Source organism: Gopherus evgoodei, chromosome 10, assembly GCF_007399415.2.
Source record: "Gopherus evgoodei ecotype Sinaloan lineage chromosome 10, rGopEvg1_v1.p, whole genome shotgun sequence".
NCBI classification, from domain to species: Eukaryota; Metazoa; Chordata; order Testudines; family Testudinidae; genus Gopherus; species Gopherus evgoodei.
In genome coordinates, this window is record NC_044331.1 from 75201259 (window position 1) to 75215715 (window position 14457).

Below are 14457 nucleotides of genomic sequence, written 5' to 3' on the forward strand. Positions count from 1 at the left end.
CAGTCCTACCGAAGGGATAAAAATGGAGCAATCAGGATTGCAAGCACTGGATACTATTTACATAGGAAGAAGTCAGTATTCCAAACTCCAAGAGGAGGAGCCATGCTTTTTTACCGCTAAATCCACCTACCTATTTGTTATTTTCTTAGGGAAACCTGCTTCCAATGTAAAATTCCTGACTAAGCCTACATCCATCTTAATTAGGTGATAAGCCTTTCAGGACAAGGTCCCTGTTTAATTGCTAGTAAATGGCAAATACCCTGCTGCTGTTATGGCACTTTATAGTCATCATATGATTCAAATCATTATGCAGTAAGGTGTGGAATATCAATCAGAAAAGTCTATGCTGGATTTTAAAGTTAGGAGCACACTAAAAGAGAGGAGGCTGTTTCCAACAATACCCTGTATCCAATATATTGAGTCACTGCGTCAGTAGCTGATGCTCAGCATATGTACGGTGTGGGAGGGATACAGTGGAGGAAGCAGCGGTGACAAAATAGGTGACGTTAATTTACCCTACCGACAAAATGTAAAAAAAACAAACAAAAAAAAAAAAAAAAAAAACCAACTTACCTGCAGACAAGGGTCGCTATGATAACACACCAAGCAGTGCAGCAACAATCTGCATTTAAGTGCTCTTCACTTTTTCGATGGCGGCAGCACAGCCAGAATGAGTAGAACAGGAGGAAGAGGAGATCCAGAGCAAGGCAGGACAGGGCAACACCACCTAGCAGCAACAAAGCCTGAGGAAGACAAAATAAATAAATAAATAATGATAAATAAGTTACATCATTGGCACCTCTATAGCATAAACACATGGCAGACACAGATCTGAGTCCCAGGGATTTTGCACTCATGGAATGGGTCAGACTCCTCTCCTGGACACAAGACTTTATTAAACTAAGCTGATTCATTAAACAGATACTCCACACATCCACTTGTGAATATAAGTCACAAATAATGAATGTACTATTGACCTCCTGAGTCTGCAAGTCACATGAATGAGTCAAGATTTGGCCTTTAATCCAGAGCAGATATCAGTACTGGGGCAGCTGGTCGAACTGTACAGCTACAAGTATAAGAGTTTGTTTCCATTTCTGCAGGTCTCAATCTTCACAAATAAAATATTCCCTCCAAAATGAATGGTAGAGCAGAGGTCAGCAATCTTTCAGAAGTTGTGCGCCGAGTCTTCATTTATTCACTCTATTTTAAGGTTTCGCATGCTGGTAATACATTTTAACTTTTTAGAAGGTCTTTCTATAAGTCTATACTATATAACTAAACTATTGTATGTAAAAGTAAACATGGTTTTCAAAATGTTTAAGAAGCATCATTTAAAATTAAATTAAAATGCTGATCTTACGCCGCCAGCCTGCTCAGCTCACTGCCAGCCTGGGGTTCTGTTCACCTAGGCCAGCAGCGGGCTGATCAGGGCCTGTGACTGGGACCCCAGACCGGAAGGGGTGGGGGTTCAGTGAATAGGGCTGGGGGAGGGGGTTCAGGGCAGAAGGCTGAGTGTGTGTTGGGGTGGGGGGTTCAGGGCTGGAGGAATGGGGGTGCAGGATAGAAGGCTGAGAGAGAGAGAGAGTGTGTGTGGGGGGGTCAGGGCAGAGGGCTGGGGTGCTCAGCTCGTAGGGTGCTCCCAGGCAGGGGGCCAGAAGGGATATGCCCTGTTCCACCCTCCTCCCCAAAGCTCCGTCCCTAACTCCCTCTGCATCCTCTACGGAGCTGTGCGCATGCTGCTGCTCTTCCCCCTCCCCCTTGCTACGGCCATCAGCTGATTGGCGCAGGGAAGGAGAGGGGGCAGGGCAGGAAAGCACCACCCTGGGGGAAGAAGTGGGGGAGGGGGGAAGCGTGGCTGCCGCAGGACCAAGCTTCTGCCTCCTGTCCCCGCAGGGGAGAGCAGTGGGCAGGAGGGCTGAGTTAGGCTGGGGGCCGGGACTGCGGCAGGCAGCTGCATGCTGCTCAAAATTGGCTTGCGTGTCGCAGGTGGCCGACCCCTGTGGTAGAGCAACACTAAGACTAGAAATCCAAGTGCAGGAGTGGGTTTGAAACAGAGGGTGGAATTTATTATCCACACTTGAGAGTGTCTGCTGTTAAAAATCAATCCTCAGTGCAGCAGTATCCTGGAGGCTTAAGCTGGGCCTGTATGGTCCCACATTCTGTACAGAGACAAAAAACAATTATCTAGATAATAGCAATGGAGATGGGAATATACACAATACATTCGAAATGCTCACAAATCAGAGCTAGTTTATGTGTCTGCCTCTGTTCACGTCTGTGTATCCTTCAACAATACCCAATCAGAAACACGAGTGCAGTGTTAACTCCAAATTTCTCACCAGAATCTCAGTGAAACTAGATTCAGTAACAAAAAACAAATGCTCCATTCAGAACATTCTAACATCAAATCCACACTTTTCCACATTAATATAATAAAAGATTCTTCAGCTGATTGCATTTAATATAGTCGCCAACATCCAAATTCTAACCAGAAAGCAAATAAAATTTAGGAATGGTTTTAATATCTGGAATGGAGCCCAAGGATTTAGTGCTGACCCAATAGTCCTAGTAGACTGCAGTTTAGATACAGATCTGTACCAGCATGGGCAAAACAAAGGATTTTTAAATCACTCTCTCTCCCCCCTCCCCTCCTCTCTCACTACAATCCCACACTTTATTACAAAAAGAGATTTGTGGTTGTTTTCTATTTAGAAAAAAACACAACAACCACCCATCCACCTACAACTCCTACCTGGTCAGACAACTGAGCTGAGGAATGCTGCAGTTACATGAAATGTGGATTTAACCAAGGGATGTTATACCATGGACGAAATGCCAAGGTAACTTCAGGGAAGATTTATAGATTTGTATTTTCCTTCCCACCCCCTTTGTTTTATAGCTACCCCCAGCTGCATTAGTGTCCTGGGAAGTCTTGCAAGCTGCACAGTTCACTGTACTTCCAATCAAGCTTGTGTCAGTGTTGGCACAACTTGGTACTTGTCAACCATACATCATGAGATTTGCGTCAGTTTACAGCCTGCCTGTTGGATTGCAAGTAGCCCACACGGCAGCATAGTATAATCAAGGGCTTTAACAATAAATCCACAGCTTTTGCCAGAAGAAAAATAACTACAGGTCATTAATGCATACCTAACAAGACAGCACAGAAAGGTATATAGAACATACCAAGAATCACACACACAGCTGAATCTAACAAAATAGGGTGGAGAGGACAGAAGGGAGAGTTCTATTCCCTTCACTAGATCATACCACATGGTGGGTGCACTGTTAAGAGTTTCTGAACAGAGAGGGGTCTTCAAAAGGACAACTGTATTCCCACTTCCCAAGGCCTGCCATTTCCAGCATACAGTACTCAACTAAATGCACCTGCCATACTGAGATTCCTTTACAACACCTAAAAGATACAGTCCCAGGCAAACTGCACAAGAAAACAAAAAAATTCACCCTTCAATGGATATGCTCAGAGAAGCATTACTGCCCAAAACAGGAGCCTCACTAATAATCCACCCCTTTCCTAACACACCATAGTCTTTCTTCAGCGGTGAAGGTTTCATGCTGCAGCTCAGCATGAAGAGATGACATTCTCCCCCATAACAAAGATTGGATGCGACAAGAACCAATCAAAAGAGAGTCAGGACTGTGAAGTGAAGTTTTAATTTGTTTCACTGTAAATATTCAGCTGAATGGGCCTGGGAGCATGCCAAGGTTCTGTGTGTTCATGTCAGAGAGAAAAAAAGTGTTTGTTCTCAGCTAATGGATATACACCATAAAAAAAATAAAATCATGTAAGACTGGAGTTGCTAATCCTTCCAACAAAACAATTTAGGACCCAGAGACAGGATGGCAGTGAAACAGGGCTCCCCAAAGGATTTGGGGGTCTGGGACAAAGCAACTTTGGGGGCCCCTTCCATAAAAAAAGTTGCAATACTATAGAATACTATATTCTTGCGGGGAAAATTGCCCCACTTCCCCCCGGGCAGCCCTGCAGTGAAAGACTAGCTTCAACTCAAGACAAGTCAGTGTTTGCTTGCCAGGATTAAACTAGATAAAATCCTTAGTCCCAGATTTATAGTGTTGCAGGATAAAGTGACTCTCTTATTCAAGGCCACATTCTTCTGAGTAAATTTAAAATTATGCACTTGGTTTTTCACCGTAGAGAGCACAGATTCCTCAAGCTATCAGAACCATTATCGTAAATGATGCAGGATCCATATTTATCTGGAGACAGCCTGAAGGGGCAACATTTTAACACTGTAGTGACACTTCTGGCAGAAGCCAAAAATTGAGCAGTCCTTGAATGCGAGCGTAAATCCAAGTAGTATCAGACAGACTGGCAGATGTAGCTACACTATAGCAGCAATCTTTCAAAATAAAAACAGCAGCAGTGCATACGGAAGCAGTGATTGTGCAGCACTGCTAGGATAGAAACAACCAAATGAAACTGGTTTCAGAGAGATTCAATACTCTGGAACTGCCATCCTTTGAGGCTGGAGCGGACAGAACCATAGGCTTTGTGCTATTTAAAGACTTGCCTGACTCTAGGACAGGTGAGACAGATTCCTGGTGTCGAGAGTACTATTAACAAAATAAACAGGAGCAACAAGTATCCAGATCCCAATGCCAAGAAAGGGAGAAGTCCCAGAGCAAGAGAGGGCACCAAGGGCAACAGATTGCCACCATTCATTCAGTGGATGGCTAGCACTATCTGGGCACTTGCAAGATCATCCACATGACCCTACCATGTGCTTTATTCCTAGTTGAAGGGACCATTACTGTGAAGGGAGAGGGTAGTTTAGTTTCCAGAATGCTGCACTTGACCTCTACTAAGATCACATCAATGGGGGGGGGGGGGGGGGGGGAAAATTAGTGCCAAGAGCAACTGGTTTTATTGATGTGCACTCTTATCCTTTGGAAAGAGCCGAAACCAGCAACTCATTGTTCTGAGGCCAGCAGTTCCCCAACTGTGATCCATGAGAGAGACAGAGATAGCTGGTCAAGTGGTTTTGGTTCTCCTTTTTTCTAGCTGCTACACAAAATACTTTAACAGCAACTTCTTACATGGAGAAGTTGCTATTAGGACAGCCGCAAAGACATCTGACCATCATGCATGGGAGGGGAAGTGATTTGTGTAATAGCATATGAACAAGAGGTCTACAAGGTAATAGGACAGAAAGTACGATGATCCTACCTGTAAGAGAGCTTGAGAAGTCCTCACCTGGGCCACTAAACAGCTTCAACATGATAACTTTCAGTCACTACTCCTCAAATCAGAACTTAAACTTGTGGCCTGGAAGAGAAGAGCTCCACATCTAGTCCATCAAAGCCAGTCCAGTGCTCGTTTTAGGGATAGACAGAGTATATTGAAATCAAGAGATCCTTCCCTCTGAAAGGTTTTGTAGCAGGGGGTAGGATGACGCAGGTGTAAGGGTTAACACTTACATTTATTTTGCAGCTATGGGTTCCCCACTTTTGATTTTACAACAGTATAGGGCAGGATTTTATTTGCTTAAAAATACCACACTTTTACTGAGCAACCAAAACTTGTTCAAAGACTGCTGCTGCAGACAGCAGGAAGAGGTCTGGAAGGCTGGTTTTGGGCACACAATTTTTTGTTTCAAGTCCTATTAGGTTACATTAACTTCGGATTTCCCCCATTTTCTGGTGCCAGTTCTATTCACTGGCACAGCAGCCAGCTGCTGCCAGTAAACAGACTAAAATAATCTCCCGGGGGATACACCACTATTTTAGTAAAGAATGGAGCTTCATTAAAGTCTTCTGAAGCAGGACACTAAAAAGCCTTCACGTATCCTTGAAAAGCAACAGCATAAAGTACTTACTGGAAGAGCTAACTTTCCCTCATCACAACCTATTGATCCATGAGTGAGCCAGTCAGTCATTTTCACCACCCCCAGTAAAATATAGTGCTAGTTATACGGCCTCAACATCAGACCAAGAGAGAGATGCACTTGATTTGCATATTGGACTTTTCATAAGGCCCAAACCAAAACCACCCACTTACTTTACACTTCAGGAACACTTCACCTGCATTACAGTAGTGGATGAAGTGTAACAACTGTTAGTGAGATGTTATCCAGTCTACAGTGACATTTGGTCCAGACTAAACTACAGAGACAAGATTTCAAGGAGCAAACTTTCTGAGCTAGGTGCCGTGATAAGAATTCGGCTGCAATATACTTGTGTTGCATCTCCCACCAATGAGCTAAAAATTGCTTCTGCTTAAAATTCAACTATTTCAGTCCAGTGGACAATTATGGATTTTAAACTAAGTGTCTACAGTTTGAGAGGATCCCAACAGTACAGTTAGTTTAATCACTGCTGGACTGAACTATTTATAGTTTACTTTATAATTAGCCTTTGCCAGAAGCAAGCTTTCCCTGCAATCTATGACTAATGTTCCTTCCGGATTTACACACAGCAACTTGAGATATAAAATAAAAGCGGGGCGGTTAAAGGAGTGTGGGAAGAGAAAGATGCTCATCCAGAAGAACAAATGAAGCGAACTGGTCCACTGCCAATAGAGCACTCATATCTATTTATTCCAGTGAGTAATACCAGTAAGGAGCGTGGGGGGCGGGAGACTCGATATCCTGAGGATATAAAGTAGCCCCAGAGCTATTTCCTCCACCTTTGCCTCTGGTACAAAGAGGGCCAGCACACCTCGCTCATTAAGAAGCCCAGGAGTGAGTCCCATTTCTCCTATCCACTGCAAACACTGCTCATCGCCTTTCAATGCTGACAGTTTCTTCAAGCTGGTAATGTGAAGGAAGTTGCTGACCTTCCAGCTCTTCCCCAGACCATGCAATAGTTTATCTTAATTCACTTTAGCAGGTTTAATGTATTGTAATTAGTCTGCTTTACGTGTGCAGCTTTCATTAATTCAGATTAATTTTCCTGAGTGTCTGCACATAGATAAACCCTGAGACTGCAGTTAGAGTTTGACTAAGCATCCATCACTGCTCTTCCCCCTGCCCCTCTGGCTCCCATTTTACAATGAATACAATCAGCACTGGAGGCTTGTATTCCAGTCTGGCCAGTGTACATGAGACAAACTGCTGCCGCTTAAAGGTACGTGGGCTCCAGAAGTTGACTAATCAGAGGTCTTGCCAGATCTTTGTAGAACGCCAAGACTGCAACAAAGGGTGATGCAGGTAAGGTTGGACCCCTTAATTACCACAGGTAAATGGGGGCAAGGTCTAGAATTCATTCCAGTAGCCCCCAATACAAAACAAAATGTTAGCTAATAAGAACCCAAGCCACCCAATACAAAGGATTAATTTAGCATGAAGCTGGTAGTTTCTCTAACTGCAAATTCAAACCCAAGCCATACTAATCAGCAACGGAATACTGGTGTTCCCATGGGTTAAAATTAAAGTATAACCCATTCTTTCCCTCAGTTGTTACCACACACTCTAATCTCCATTTTACAGCAAGGAAACACTCCCTTACTGTAAGGGGAGGGGTCCCTCTAAATTGGTTACTCTAATCCAGTTTCTCTGTAACGATGGCTGAAAGCCTCCACACGCTACGGAAAGAATAAGACTCTCTCCAAATTCAGCTTCTAGTGACAGGTCCTCACAGACTAAAATCTTTATTAAATGAGGCTTAGCTCAGAACTGGCAGCTTATCAAATGAGCATTCTCGCTGAAAAAGTGGATTTCCTTTCTGGGGCTTTTGCAAATTCCCTTCCAGGAATCTAACAAAACAGATGCATCAGTAAAGCAGTTGTTTGTATTCCACTTCTGCAGGCTTGGGATAAAAATAGTAAGGGGAATGGGCCTTCACCTTCAGAAGCTACCCCTTTCCCATATTCCCTATGGTACAGATCAGACCAGATTGGTAACATGGTTTGGAGACAACCTGCAGCTATCTGCAATACTTAAGATAAAGGGACCTTCCACTGACAAGGGGATAGCCTAGAGGACCCAAGGGGTCTCTTCCATCACTAGTGTGTATGGTTCATAGTTCCATACCTCAACTGCTACAGGTTTATACCATTTGTGACAATGCAAATACACAATGGATTAGCACATCTATTCCTGGTCCACAATGAGTTCCTCCATTTGAAATTTTACCTCCTTAGACAGAGAGTTCTACTTTGTTAAAAAGTTAAACCCAAAACCTCCGCACTAAGTAGTTTGCCAGCAAACTAAAAACTGGAAAGCAGTTGTGATAAACCAGGAAAGTGTGTTTATTAATATGGTACAGGTTCCTGTGTGGTTGTTTATGAGGAGTTACTTGCTATCGAGTCAGATCAAGAGGGACAGAAGAAACCAAGAACAGGTGAAACAATGGCCCAGATAAAGAACACCCCTGAAAAATGCAAATACCCTTTATAGCCACGAGAAAAGAGACTTCACAGGCCCAGACCAGGTGACATGCTGAGAAGAGCGATCAAAGGGAACATTAAACTCTAAGTTGATAGCGCAGACCAAGGTTACGTTGGTATATCGCTCAGCTTTTGGATTTCCCACACCGTTGAGTGTTGTAGTTTACTACACCTGGAGTTAGGTCAGTATGACAGCACTATGCTGACAGGCTATTCACATCGACATAGGTATCACCTCTCAGGGAGGTGGAGTAACTACACTGATGGGAGATCTTTCCCATCAGCATAGGTAGCATCTTCACCAAGCGCTACAGTAGTGCAGCTGTGCCACTGCAGTGCTGTAAGTGTAGACAAGCCCTTAGAAAACTTCAAAGGCTTTAGAGAACGAGGAAATTTTGGTGAGTAGGGGAGATTGCCCAAGATGTCAGTGAAAGAGTTCACAAGCGGACACAGACTGGGAGATATAGGAGCTGAGAGCAGGCAGGTTCTCTCTAAGCAGGCCTAGGCATCTAGCCCAGGAGCAGCTAAGAGCCACCTGGTTAGGTCTCTGTGTTACCTTTAACCCACATCTCTAAAAGCTGTATTCCTGCTGTTTATATTAACACTGTGAAAAGCAGCTTTGTGGTGCCTGACTATTAACCACTAGTCTCAACTCCCAGGGAAAAGTCAACCACAAGGCCTAAAATGCCAACTGGACCTGCTGAAAGTCAGGGTTTGTACACAGGGGGCTGTAACCCAAGTCTTGGTGTAAGGGTGGGCAAGTTGAGAGACTGAGGCCTGCCATCTATGGGGTACACTCAGGGGAGACCCACAACAAGGACAGCAGTACAGTTAGTCCAGTTAAAAGAAAATTATTAGTGTCCATACAAGTCAGACAAAAAAGCACTAGGCTTTAGCCAGGTAGTGCAAGCTCCACTGCCAACACTTCCCCCACAAACACAGCTCTGCTTATGGAGTTCAGTTCTGCTATTCCAAGCCTGCATGTCTCAATGGCAAGACTCAGTGGTGTCAAGCTGCCTGTTGTGCATATAAAGCACTAGAAATGTATCAAGTCATTTTTACCCAAGCACATGATCCAAACACTAGCGGTCTTAAAGGAAGGAAAAAGTTACTTCTGGGTGGAGTCAGGGTCTTAATCCCATTCCTCTCCTGCTCCACCAACCAACCCCCTTCCTGTAAGTCTCTTCTTTCTAAACATTTAAATGGAATTTAAAAAAAAGAAGCACCCCACTTTCTACCAGTTCCAGTCCTTGGGTCACTGGAGGAAAAGGGGGGTGGGGGGGCACGGTACCACACACATCCAGTGTCTGCACATTCATAGAACTAGCTCTGTACCAAAGCCAGAATTTGAAGCCAAGACAGACAGACAGAGAATTTCATTTTGAGCTAGCCACTGATTCAGCCCTTCACCTCTTAATTTGGTAAACTCCTCTGAGCATCTACTAGACCCATGCACTCCACACATAGAAGAGAGTAGTTCAGGAGTGAATAACTAATAAATCTCCATGTGTGTAGGAGTTGTTACCACCTACTCACTGAAGTAGGTTTGGCTCATGACATTAGTGTTCCTGGTTACCAGTGTGACAACAGTTAGCAATGTCATGAATAATGGGGCAAGGGACAAAGTGAAATGCAGAGTCTTAATAGTCTACTCCACCTCCTGCCAATGCAGGATTGTTCATGCCACCCCTCTGGAAGTGCTAGCTGTCTGTCACTACACACAGAACGGTGTCATTAGGGAGATCACCTGCCATCCCAATTACAGGGCAGACACTGCTGAGGTCTGAAGGAAGTGGTAGCACTTGGTATAAGGAATACCTAAGGGATGGTCCAGATGCTACTGGAGGCTAGAAAAGAGTTAGGCCATGGCTACACTGGCACTTTACAGCGCTGCAACTTTTGCACTCAGGGGTGTGAAAAAACACCCCTCTGAGCGCTGCACGATACAGTGCTGTAAAGCCTCAGTGTAATCAGTGTCGCAGCACTGGAAGCACAGCTCCCAGCACTGCAAGCTACACCCGTAGAGGATGTGGAGTACGCACAGCGCTGGGAGAGCTCTCTCCCAGTGCTGGCGCTGCGACCACACTCACACTTCAAAGCACTGCCGCGCTTTGAAGTTTCAAGTGTAGCCATAGCCTTGGTCTGTTTTTGTCCTCACGGAGCATAGGATTCTCTTAGAAACCCTCTTCGACCTGAGCATGCACCACACTGCATAACTTCAAGGGAGCTCTGCTATGGCATACTTGCATCCAGCAGAGATGGATGGATGCAGCTCTCCATAACTGCAGTCATCCCTGCTCCTCTGGTCAGCCCAGAATGCCTTTCCCAGGGAACTCTGTATATAAAGGGCCCCCACCCTTACCAGTATGAGGGCAAAAGACCAAAGTTCAGGATCACAGCAGTGTGTTCTCCTCCACTGTGGCCAAAATGATGAAAAGATGACATTAGCTGGAACTGCGTTTAAACACAGTTTAAATTATTCACTGAGAACCAGCATAGATGGGGCCTTTAAGAGAGGGATCTCCCCAAAGTGGGCAGAGATGGAAAAAGTCATGGATTTTTCCCAATGGAAACAGCCTGTGAAGGTCACTATCTGGAAGTCAAATATGAAGGACTGGAGGACAGCCTTACACAAAAGAACAAGGAAGGAGCAAGGGCAGCCAGCCAAATCTATGTGGGACAGAAACAAAACAAGCTTTATCCAGTCACGGAAAATTAGCTGAACGGAAATCCATCAGTGAAGATGATATTTTTCCATAAGTGTGACAGCTGTAGATAATACAGCTCAACTTGTTTCCCTTTAAATACAAATTAGGCTGCTTTTTGAGTATCTTCAAGGATTCAGTACCATATGCAGTGTTTGAAAAGCTCTGCTATGGAAAGAAACCACTTCACAGTGTATGTCTTAAATATACACATGCACTTGCAGATCTAATTAGCGCATGTGCACATGAGTGACTGTTCTTCCAATATACCTTGTTCTCTCTGCTAATGGCCTCTCCACCTAAAACAAAAACATTCCTCAACATTGAGTCTCTCACTATTTGGAGGCTTATTAAGAGAAGCTGAAAGGGAAGTGGTTTGAATAGATCTCATCCTGTAACGAACACAAAAGAACAAAAGCTTCCATAGAAGAGAGTGATGGAAACTGTGTAGTCTTCACAACAGGAGTTTTGGTTGTGCAGGTTTTGTTTTTTTTGCTTTGTTTTTAAGTGCAGATCTACTCTGAAGAGCAATAAAAAATACACTATCACACTTTGGGGTTTGAAGTTTGCCACCATTAATGGTGTTTCAGTTTATGGGGGCAGAGAGAGGACATGCGAGTTACCGGTCCTACAAACTCACTTCATTATGTAAGAGTCAAGCTGGGCTCTTCCTTCTTTCCCATTGCCTCCCCTAAAAAGCTTTGACAGAACAAATCATACCCTTTGTGATCTCTCTCACCCCTTGCCTTCAAACAATTCTGCACAGCTGTAGCAATGCTGTTGCTTACGCACAAAGGGGAAAAAGAATCCAGCTCACTTCCCTAGCTCAGTTCAGCAGGGCTAATAGGAATTAAAAAACAAGATATATTTTGCCCCTAAACTGAGCAGATGATAATTTCATGTAGGGAGCAGATTTACCAGACAGTAGTGCTATTTTTACCCACTTTTCAGACTACAACCATGCTTTATATGGCAGGACTAAAGAGTGACTTCATTACAGTCTAAGTATCTACATGGGGAATAAATATTTAACAAGAGGCTCTTCAGTTTAATGCAGAAAGGTATAACAATCCAATGGCTAAAAGTTGAAAATTCAGACTGGAAATAAGGCACACATTAAACAATGAGAATAATTAACCACTGGAACAATTTACAAAGAGTCATGACTCTTTCCCAATCCCTACAATTTTTATATCAAGATCAGATGTTTTTCTAAAAATATATGATCCAGGAATTACTTTGGGGATGTTCTATGGCCAGGAGATCAGACTAGATCACCACAATGATCCCTGCTGACTTTGGAATTGATTATTTTCAGAAGTTTGCACAAGCGGAAGAAGGATGCCATGAAAAGGTGGTGTTCATTTCTCTCTGCAACAGTTACTATTCGCAAAACACAGTAAACATCTGGGTATGTTCAAAGAAGTTGTGACTTGATACCAGGAATTCTAATTCTTACCATCAGTGTGGGATCAGAAGTAACACAGAGCAGATGCTGGTGAAGCATCACAAATTTATTCACATGACAGATAGGAAGTAGGAAGAGTCCAGGGCTAGAGAAGCATGGGCATGTGATGTGCCCTGGAATGTGAGGCTCTATGCTGTGCCAATGGGGTTTATGGGGTCCTTAGATCATTTCTATAAAGACTTTTACCTCTGAAACCATGACATACAATACTGCTGTGAGGAACCATTTAAGAAATTCATCTTAATCCTTCTTAGGTTTCTAAATCTAAATTTTCTAGAGGTCCACTGCTGCCTATTCTTTGATTAGAGAACTTTCACAGCATTGAAACAGTTTATATGAGGCTGTGTAGTTAGTGCAGCCTGCTAGCTATGGGGGACCTTCCACAGATGGGTGACCTTCCACAGACAAAATACACACACAAATCCATTGCAAACCAGCGCACTTGACCCTCTCTTTTAAAATAAGCTATTTAAGGCCGACTTTAATAGGGTAGCTGCTCTGGAGGAAGATGCCAGGTTTCAAACAGAAAACAGAAGAGAAAAAGCAATAGTTCTGTGATGTTAGGTTATTTTAAACTATGACTCGGAGGACTGGAGAGGGGAGGAAGGATAATACAGACCCCATGTCTATAGACTATGCGGAATTTAAGTGACCCAGCATGAAGGAACAGTGTAGCAGGCTGTTACAGATATATACAGTGTCTAAGGGTACATCTACACTACAGGATTATTCTGATTTTACATAAACCGGTTTTGTAAAACAGATTGTATAAAGTCAAGAGCACGCAGCCACACTAAAGCACAATAATTCGGTGGTGTGCGTCCATGTACCGAGGCTAGCGTCGATTCCCGGAGCGTTGCACTGTGGGTAGCTATCCTGTAGCTATCCCATAGTTCCCGCAGTCTCCCTCGCCCATTGGAATTCTGGGTTGAGATCCCAATGCATGATGGTGCAAAAAACAGTGTTGCAGCTGATTCTGGGTAAATGTCGTCACTCAAGCCTTCCTCCATGAAAGTAACGGCAGACAATCACTTCATGCCCTTTTTCCCTGGATTGCCCTGGCAGACGCCATAGCATGGCAACCATGGAGCCCGTTTTGCCTTTGTCAGTGTGTGTGTACTGGATGCCGCTGACAGAGGTGGTACTGCAGCGCTACACAGCAGCATCCATTTGCCTTTGCAAGGTAGCAGAGACGGTTACCAGTCATTCTGTACCATCTGCCGTGCCACTGGAAATTGATGAGATGAGATGACTTATCAGTCGTTCTGTACCATCTGCTGCTGTCATGGGTGCTCCTGGCTGACCTTCGCTGAGGTCAGCCAGGGGCGCAAAGACAAAAATGGGAATGACTCCCCGGGTCATTTCCTCCTTTAATGTTGCATCTAAAAATAGAGAGTCAGTCCTGCCTAGAATATGGGGCAAGTGTACTAGAGAACACAGCCGCTCTGTGTCAGATCCCGCAGAAATGATGAGCTACATGCCATTCTAGGGGGTGCCCCTGCAACAACCCCACCCGTTGCTTCCCTCCTCCCTCAACCCTCCTGGCCTACCATTGCAGGGTCCCCCCATTTGTGTGATGAAGTAATAAAGAATGCAGGAATAAGAAACACTGGACTTTTTAGCGAGATAAAATGAGGGGGAGGCAGCCTCCAGCTGCTATGATAGATTCTGTACTGCCTGGACTTTTCTTTAAACATGAAAGGGGGGGGGGGAAGCTGATGGAGCTCAGCCCCTAGCTGCTATGAGGACAGTTACCAGCCATTCTGTACCATCTGCTGGGAATGACTGGGAGTCATTCCTATTTTTACCCAGGAGCCCCTGGCCAACCTGACCTGAGGCCAGCCAGGAGCACTCATGGGATGATGACAAGGACAGCTACCAGTCCTTCTGCACTGTACGGCCTGCTACCAGGG

The 14457-nt window shown here is 44.3% G+C and overlaps 1 protein-coding gene across 5 annotated transcripts in view; it reads right to left on the minus strand.

Annotated features, from left to right (window-relative positions):
- The window catches only part of TTYH3 (tweety family member 3), a 105864-nt gene that overhangs the window by 45553 nt on the left and 45854 nt on the right, over nucleotides 1-14457 (minus strand). For all 5 annotated transcript variants that reach the window (XR_004002203.1, XR_004002204.1, XM_030576706.1 and 2 more), the window contains exon 2: nucleotides 574-743. Coding sequence is in view for 3 of the 5 variants with exons in the window: in XM_030576706.1 (XP_030432566.1) it covers nucleotides 574-743 (170 nt within the window). In the remaining 2 variants the exon portion in view is untranslated. The remainder of the gene's footprint in view (nucleotides 1-573; nucleotides 744-14457) is intronic.